The sequence below is a fragment of the Notolepis coatsorum genome (genome assembly GCF_963971535.1).
Source record: "Notolepis coatsorum genome assembly, chromosome: 7".
Classification (NCBI taxonomy): Eukaryota; Metazoa; Chordata; class Actinopteri; order Aulopiformes; family Paralepididae; genus Notolepis; species Notolepis coatsorum.
The window spans coordinates 27095809-27105482 of NC_140171.1; the positions used below are offsets into that span (position 1 = coordinate 27095809).

Here is a 9674-nt window from a genome sequence, read left to right on the forward strand (position 1 = left end):
TTGGAAATATTCAGTCCCCTGTGGGAACCTGGCAGCTGGTGGTGACTGCTGAATGGGAGCAGCCAAGTATTCCATTATCAAACAGGAAATGTAACTAACCCTTGTGTGGGGAAAGTAAAAATAGTAGGTGATAACCTCCTCCCTGATGACATTATAGCCAACTAAGTTTCTCAGTTGGTTAAAGACTACCCACATTTACTTATTCCATTGTTGGTATTTTTATGTAGCCTAGGTATGATTTTGGGCATGATTTTAATTGTACATAATACTACTGTACACATACATCAGATTAGCATATTACTCAGTAGCTTCATTACAGACCCGTCGCCCTGACCTCTGTGGTGATGAAGTCTTTTGAGCGCCTTGTGCGTACACACCTCAAAACAATAACAGTCTGTCTCCTGGACCCCCTGCAGTTCGCCTACAGAGCCAACAGGTCTGTAGACAACGCTGTCAACATGGCACTCCACTTCGTCCTCCAGCACCTGGACTCCGCAGGAACCTACGTCAGGATCCTGTTTGTGGATTTCAGCTCTCCCAGCTGAGCATGCCCGACTCCACCTGCAGGTGGATCACAGACTTCCTGTCTGACAGGAATCAGCACGTGAGACTGGGAAAACACACCTCAGACTCCCAGACCATCAGCATGTGTTCTTTCCCCTCTTCTCTTCTCCTTGTACACCAACAGCTGCACCTGCAGTCACCAGTCCGTCAAGCTCCTGAAGTTCATGGACGACACCACCCTAATTGAACTCATCTCTGGTGGGGATGAGTCTGCCTACAGGTGGGAGATTGACCATCTGGTGACCTGGTGCAGCCAGAACAAAATGGAGCTCAATGCTCTTAAGACACTGGAGATGGTTGTGGACTACAGAAGGACCCCAGCCCCACTCAACCCCATCACCCTGTGTGACTCCCCAGTGGACATTTCCGCTTCTTGGGAACTATCATCTCCCATGACCTCAAGTGGGAGCTGAACATCAGCTCCCTCATCAAGAAAGCACAGCAGAATAAAAGACACTCCCCTCTGGCAGGAGACTGCGGTCCATCAGGGCCAAAACCTCACGCTACAAGAACAGTTTCTTCCCCTCTGCAGTGAGCCTCATCAACAAGGCGTGGCTGATTGGCGCAGTGGGCAAGGCGCTCGCCTCTAACGCAGGAGACACTGGGTTCGAGCCCCACTCTCGGCGTTGCTACCGGCTGGCCGGTCGTTCATACTAACACAATCGGCAAGTGTTAGAGGGTGGGAAAGCCGGTGGGTGGGGATTTGACGTTGTGGACAGCGACTCCTACAGGTCGGTTTGGTGATGCCGGTGCGACGGAAGCAGGAAGTGACGGGGGCTGCGTGAGCCTCCCACGCGTTACTCCTCGCCACTGAGAGCTCGAGCTGCTGCAGCGAAAAGATGTGACAGGCTGCCTCCTCATGTACCGGAGGGGACACGTGATGCAAGGCTTCTGTCCTCACTACAACCGACCTGTGGGAGGCATAGTCTAGCAACGTTCAAGACAGGGGAGGGAAGAATTGGATACACGAAATTGGGATGGGAGAACATTTTTAAATGGGGAGAAAAAGTGGATAAAAAAAATAAAACAAGGCTCGGGACCCCCACTGTCTTACATTAACACACCCCTACTGGACTATAACCGAAAGCGACCAATGCATTTCCTTGTATGTGAAAACTACTTGGCAATAAAGACCTTTCTGATTCTGATATATTCCATCAATCACTTGTTTACATTTAATCACACTGTATATTGTTATTTCACTTTACTGTTACCTTGCACTCTGGTTAGATGACAACTTATTTTCGTTGTACCGTACTTGTGTTGTATGATGACAATACATTTGAATCTAATCTAATAATCCAACTAATACAGAACACAGAGGCCCACCTGATCCCCAACCTATCAAGGTCAGCCCACTTCACCTCAATTCATTCCCCACTTCTGTCTGTGCTGTATGATGTATGTATGATGTGTTAGCCTATGGGGATATTAACGTGTGATTGCGGGCTTTACAAATAAATTTGATTTGATTTGATTTATGTATGTATGATTATGATGACAATACATTTGAAACAAATCTAATCTAACCTATGTGGCATGTGTCGCAATGTGGTGACTGACCATATTCACATGGCGGCCATTTTGCTCTTGTGTCATGCTCAGGTTGGGGTTCCTGTCCACCAGGGACGTGCACAGGACTTTAGAGGGGCAGGTGCTCAAGGGCTGAAAAGGGCACTACACTTGTGTGCATATATTAACCGAGCGCGCGTAGCGCGCAAGCTCGATTTTTAAGGGCCCTTTTCGGGCAGGGGGCCCCCTTTTTATGCTTTTTGGGGGGTTTTGGTGATCAAATATTGAATATTGAACTATAATAATCAGTGCAGGAACTCACTTATCCTTGAAAGACACTTTTATCACTGACTTAAAAGGCCCATACATCTCCATAAATGTTCAGGGGGGAGGGAATAAGTGCTTACCCTACAGACCCCAAGAAGTGCTGTGCTGTATATTCTGTATTGTTTAATATAAATGCATTTTTTATTCCAATCCCGATTTGTATTTGAGATTCCCAAATCCCATCGGACTTGACTTCTTCGTGTCCCTCAATGAGAGTAATACCAGCATTCAACTGTATGCGCCACAGCGGTTTCTATCATCATCATCATCACCCACGCTATGCATAAAATATATAGGTCCGCGGAGAGGCACGCTGAGGAGGCCGTGCAAACTGCAATGGAATATGGGGCATCTCTCTCTTTACCTAATATTTTGATTCTATCCTGACATTTTTCAGTTGGAAGGGCAGTCTATATGCGTAACGGTAAAAAAATAAAAAATAAAAAAATAAATAAAAAATATTTTCTTTTTCAAAAAGGGCACTTTTTTGATGAGGCTCAAAAAGGCAGGTGCTCAGGCACCCCTTGGCCTCTATGTGTGCACGTGCCTGCTGTCCACCCTGTTCCCATATTTGGAATCCCAACCTCAGCATGACATAAGAGCAGGATGTCTATATGAGTGCCTATTATGCCCCGTTGCAGAAAATGCTGTCTCACTCGCCAGATGCTGACTCCACTATAAACATGACCTGTGCTGTCTGGGGCACTTTACACTCTGCAAAACAAACATGTTTCGCTGTCCGTGGCGTTATGAAGGACGAATGGAAAGCAACACAAACACATTATTTACCGTTCAGCTCTATGTCCTTTAATGTATTCCAGTAAATGTAACTTAACATAAGAAACTTTTCTTTAAGCATAAGAAAAAATATAGGCTATATCCATTCTGTTTTCCTTTCTTAGCTGTGTAAGAAATATGATCGAAAATATTGTTTATCAGCATATGAAGGTATTAGTGATCAAGGTCAAATGACGGAGCAGTTAACAAGCAATACGTTGCCGACACTACATCATTATGAAGACCCAGCCGTTATTTCACTGAGGAGTGGTTTGAAGACGATTGATCTGTACTCCCACAAGGCATTTCATGTTCTATAGCAGCAAACAAAGCCAGGCTATTACAGCAATTCAGAAGAATACATTACATACATACATCTTGCATAGGAATCATGACTAAATAATGACTGGCATTCTATTTAGTTATTAATCAGGCACTCTGTCAGATATCTGATCACAAATGTTGTTGTTCATCCATGGTTATAAAACTAAATAGGTATCTGTTCATATTTCAGTTATTAATAGTTTATATTTAAACAGTAGCCTTGACTCATTTCTGATAACTACATTCATCTTCTCTGTGACCTTCATTTTGAATATCACTTGTCATGAGGGGTACTGAGATGAGATGAGATAACATTGGTTTGCTAATGGGCTAATCCAGATGTCAGAGACATAACTTGGCCCCATATTCGTCTCAAGGGTTTAGGATGGCGTGCTTTAACCCCCCCCCCCCCCCCCCCCCCGAAGTGTGATGATGAATATCCACTACATCTTTACAGATGATCTCTAAAATGTCACCAAAATGATTATCATGCGGATTACATTTCAAATATTGTCTTCATTTTATATTGCCATAGTCCCTTGGTTTCAAACTAAGTAGGGCTTGTCTATTACTGGTCTTTGCATTCACTTCATACCATTATGCTAGCCGCTAGAAATGCATAGGAATTGCAGAAACTTGCTAAAATATTTGTCTCAAAATAGATAAGCAACATTCAAATGCATATAGGAAGATATAAAGTATTTGAGACCTCTTACCCATCCACCTAACTGTATTTCTTACAGTTACTAATAGTTACAGTGATGTGTTGCTGTGTTATTTTCCTCAACATTATAAGCTTAAGTCCACATTAATATGCTCAAAGACCATGGATTTGCCCTTGAAGCTGGAGGAGAAAATGAAATTCCTCCTGTCGGTCATCACCACAGTGAAGGAGCGAGGAGACTGCACATAAATATCCTTGAACTTGGTGAAGGCTTTGGTCTCAGGATCCCAGAGGTAGATCTGTGTGAAAGAGTAATCGCTGCCCAGAGCGAGGTAGCGCCTGTCCTTGAAGGTGAACGGTTGTAGGATCATAGCCCCACGGGAAGGGAAGGCCTGCATCTCGGTGAACTGCTTGCTGGTCCACTTGAGAACTTTGGAGTCACCGATGTAGCAGGTCATGGCCAGATACAACTCGTTGTCCAGCCGGAAGGCTTTGACCACCACCACATCCTCCACGTTTGGGATCTCACTGTGAAGCATGAACTTCAAGGTGCTCTTGTTCCACAGGTAGATAACAGGCGCCTGAGTTCGGCTGGCCAGGATGAGATGGGACTTCCCGTCCATTTGGACGAACTCTGCATCCGTGTCCCGGAACCACTCGTGGAGGTACTGATAGGAGTAGAAGCCGGTTTCGTTGCGGTCCGGTTGGTCGATCCACTTGTACATCGTGGATAGGCCCGCCTTGGAGCTGTCCACGATCACAAAGTACCACTCGCTGTCCATCTGGAAGACCTCGATGTCGTTGGGCTTTGAGATGTTGAAGACATCAATGGTCTGAAACTTGGTGAACTTGTTCTGCTTGTCGTCAAACTTGTAGATGTGGGAGCCACCAAAGAGCTGGGTGACGATTATCAGGACATGGTTGTCAATCTGGACCGACTTGCATCCAACAACGGACTTCCCTGTTAGGAAAGTAATAGTTAGAAATTGTAGAAAATCCTCAGTAAATCAGCTAAGATAAGATAACATAAGATAACATAACATATTCCTTTATTGATCCCCTTGGGGAAATTCGGGACATATCAACGAGAATGTTCATGATTACTTGACGTTTAAATCAAGTATGTATTAAATTAAGTGAATTACCAATGATAATTGAGATTTATGCAATGAACTTACTCAGTTTATGTAATACAGTACAGAAACACAGAACAGTAGGCTAAGTATTCTAAGTACACTGAAACCTACAGTAATTATAATGTCAAATTATTAGGAAGTTTTAAAAACCTGTTATGTTATCGAAAGGTCTGAAATTCAATTCAACGTGATCCCATTCCATGACCACACAGCTGTTGGTAGTGGGGGCAGCCATTGCTACATAGATGTCCTCCTTAAAGGAGAAGATGTCCGATGACATGGACTGTATAGGAATGGACTGATGACTGACAAAGTCTGTGAAGTAGACAAAAACAACACAAGCTAGCGACACAAAAGACACTTTTTTAAACCTTCACTATACCTTTTTTCTATCTTGATATATTTTGGTTTGAATTAGGGCTGTCAGTTTATCGCGTTAATTAGATTAATTAATTACACAGCAAATAATCGCGTTATGAAAATTAACTAAATTTTTTTTTTTTTTTTTTCTTTTTTTAATTTTTTTTTTGTATCTCATTCATTCCATAAGCATGTAGAATACACATTTACCGATTTTTTTTTAATATGGTCCATTTGCATGTTCTTGGTATCTGATTCTAGGGACATCTATGAATCTCAGGGAATGTATTCCCAGTGTCAGAAATACTGTGGGCTAGATCCACAAAGAATGGATTGCACGGTGCAAGTTGCACCCTTACTTACAATTCATTATGAATTGAAAATGGGGGACCCTGATGTAAACAAGACAAACGTCTTTCTCTGGTCTGCATTCCCTTAACAATTGTGTGTATTGAGCCGTACTGTATTGTACCCATTCTGCAATCTATTAATAACATTTTCATTCAATCAATCAATCTGCGCGGTGATTGATTGAATGAACATTTTATTTTGAGTAAATTGTAATGAACCAAATGAGAATATCAATAAATTTTTTTTTATCTTTGACTGTGAATAACACCATGCTCAAATTGACCAGACCTGAAAAATCTAAGCAAATTAATAGATGGAAGATGATTAAACAGAAGGTTTTGTAGATACAGTACTGAATTCTGCCATCCGGACACATGCAATTTGAAATATGATTATAGAATATAGAATATGAGGCATAAAATGGTAATGCGATTAAAATGCGATTAATTAGATTAATTAATTACAAATCCTGTAATTAATTAGATTAATTTTTTTAATCGCCTGACAGCACTAGTTTGAATATCTTCATATTGTCATTTAGCCACACAATAGAAGTGTGATCATGGGACACTATTCCCATAAGTAATTAAATAAATATAGAATTAAATAAGGCAATAAAACATTTGATTATTAAATTACTGGAAGTATAAAGCTGTAGTCGTAGATTCCGGTGGCGTCTTGGACAGATGCCAGCAAGCTCCTGCTCTTTATAATCCATTAGGCTATTACTACTTAGATGAGACAGCAAAGCTGAGGCCGGGTGAGGCAGAGGGAGAAAGTATCTGCATCATGTCAAAGCATAAAAGGCATAATAATCCCAGTTTATTAGAAATAATAGTAAGTTATAGTTTTGGGAAGGTTTGTTATAAATATCATGATAAATAGAAGGTAGAGGCATTTTATTATTATGCATTCTTTTATATGTTTTTAATGGTTTAGAGTCTAGATAGATTGTCGATACAAGAGAATAGTATCTCTACCAAATGTATTGCCTGTTCATTTGATTTGTTGAGGCTGTTAAACAGGGTAGAAGCCAAGGCATCCTCAAGGAGACAACAAATGCTGATAAGATTTGGGGGGGGGCTGTGCCAGAATATATTTTTCTACGAAACAAATACTTGGCAGATGTGCCTGCACTTGTTATTTATCCCCGTTTGATGGACGGTGTGTTTCCATAGTTACCCGTGGAGATGCACCTCTCCGGAGGAATGGGAAGGTCGTTGAGGCGCTTGCCCTTCATGTCACCGGGGCCGGCGCAGAAGACATCTGATACGGAGGCGTTGGTGCTTTTCAGCCACAGCATCAGCCACTTGTTCTCACAGTTGCACTGAAAGACGTTCCCACGCAGGTCCCTACGGCTCACGGCAGGGGAGACCATCAACATCGGAGGACAATGGAAATATCCCCAAGAGTCAAACCCAACATTGTCTTTGGCGTTCAACAGCAGAGGACTGTACATATAAGCAAGCTATAAAAGGTGCTGTAAGTGGTATTGTATTGTTAATATAAGTGTTAAATAGCTCTATACATTAGTACAGCCATCACTGATATAGAGTCTTTTCTCAGTAACATGGGTCTCCCAGTCCCTCCGCTCTGCAGTAAACACAAAATACATTTTCTGGTATCCTTTCCCACTTTATCCAATCAGGAGAGAGAACCCTAGGTATTATTATTATTTTTTTTTTTACTTATTTCAAGAAATCTTGCCAAGCCAAATTAGCTTACTGCACTGGTAGGCGATGTTACTTGTTTCAAGGACACATTTGCTTAAAACTAGTTTTTATTTTTTATTTTCGTCAGACCATTTTTGCAGTGTGGAGTTGTCTCTCCTGATTGGATATACACATTTATTTTGTGTTTACTGCAGAGCGGAGGGACTGCGGGAGACCCATGTTCCTCACCAAACATCTCTATATCAGTGACGACAGACCACTTATTTGAACAAAGATAAATACCACTTACAGCACCTTTAATTCTGCTATCTGAACCCTTGCTTTTAGGACACTAAGCTGGGCCTGAGTCAGCCTGACTTTGAGAATGGATACAGCTGACACTGCATACTGCTTACTCACAGCTCTAGCAGGGAATCCAAGTAGAAGAACAGACCTCTTGGCAGAAAGCTCATGTTGTTATTGGCCAGTGAGCTAAAAACAGAACCCCATGCAGGCGAGGGAGAAAGAGAAAAGAAAATGCATTGACACGTTTTAGTGGATGTCTCAGCATTTAGTTTTAAATGTGATACTGGGTGTTGTTGTTTCTTTCCTGTTGTAAAGCAGATCTTTACAAAGGTGTGACATTTGGTGTGTGACATTATGTCGTTCTGTTTTCTTCTCTCTGTATACTTACAGATGGGTCACATCCCTGAGACCTCGAAAGGCATTCTTGGCGATGGTCTCGATCTTGTTTCCCTCAATGAACCTGTTCAATGAATATCATAAATATCTGGGCGTATTACTCTGGGCTGTGCAACATTATATGAACATGTGACCCATTAAATGAAAACTCACTTGAATCAATATAGTTGAACAATACTCACAAATATTCAAGGTGAGGGAGGCCAGTGAATGCATCATCTTTGATAGTGGTCAAAGAGTTTGCATTTAGAAGGCTGTAAATAAACACATGCACCATTGGCTTAGTTGAAAATCAATACATTTTTTTCTCTCACATCTATAAGAGATTACTTGGTACTCTGAGCCTCTCTCTCTCTCGCTCTCTCTCTCTCTCTCTCTCTCTCTCTCTCTCTCTCTCTCTCTCTCTCTCTCTCTCTGTGTGTGTGTGTGTGTGTGTGTGTGTGTGTGTGTGTGTGTGTGTGTGTGTGTGTGTGTGTGTGTGTGTGTGTGTGTGTGTGTGTGTGTGTGTGTGTGTTTTGAATATTTATAGATACTAATTAGTGAGTATAATACCTGCTAAACTAACCCCTCATCTACATTACTATAAAATGGTAGATTTCCAACTCACAGCAACTGGAGGGATGGCATTAGGGAAAACATTCCCCCTGTGAGCTCTGCGACTGATCCATTTACCACGCTCCTGTCAGAAGAAACAATATATCAACATCTCAAGTCAAATTAGAATCATCTTGCCTAATGCATACTGCACCTATATCCACGGGGTAAGAAGATCGTTCACGGAAGCACTGGGCAAAACAACATTGACTTGTCACCTTGAATATAGACAGACGTCGTGCTATTGTATTGTTATTCAATCAACAACTTTGTCTTTTGTTTAAGAAAGTAGTTGACTATACTTACAATGAATTGATGTCATTCGGTAGAGTCCGTGGGATTTGTGAGGTGCCAACGCAGATAATCGTCTCCTTGGAACAGGAGCATCCCGAAGGGCATTTGAAAATCCTTTTAGACTGAACTGCTACTACACCAACACACAATAGCGCAAAACTGACCAATATACAATGCTTTGTAGATGACATGTCGATTTGTCAACATTAATAGGAACTCCTCTGATCGACCTTAACGCAAGCTGCCTGTCTCCGCTCGGGCTACTACATGAAATGCAGCACTATAGAAACCCTGACATAAGCAGTTACTGCTGCAGTTGCGTTCCGGGAAGCTATACTTAATTTTCGATAAAACTCAGCCCACCAATATTCATAGTTATATATTTGGACCTGCAGTTAAATATAGGCGACTGAATGT

At 41.8% G+C, this 9674-nt stretch overlaps 1 protein-coding gene across 1 annotated transcript; it reads right to left on the reverse strand.

Annotated features, from left to right (window-relative positions):
* Positions 1-4049: 4049 nt before the first annotated feature.
* Positions 4050-9462, reverse strand: LOC311232453 (leucine-rich repeat LGI family member 2-like). The gene is made up of 8 exons (XM_084319257.1): positions 9270-9462; positions 8977-9048; positions 8552-8623; positions 8362-8433; positions 8088-8159; positions 7198-7367; positions 5455-5619; positions 4050-5129 (listed from the first exon to the last, which is right to left on the reverse strand). The coding sequence occupies exons 1-8, from the start codon at positions 9446-9448 to the stop codon at positions 4294-4296; spliced, it is 1638 nt and encodes a 545-aa protein (XP_084175383.1). The 5' UTR covers positions 9449-9462; the 3' UTR covers positions 4050-4293.
* Positions 9463-9674: the final 212 nt, after the last annotated feature.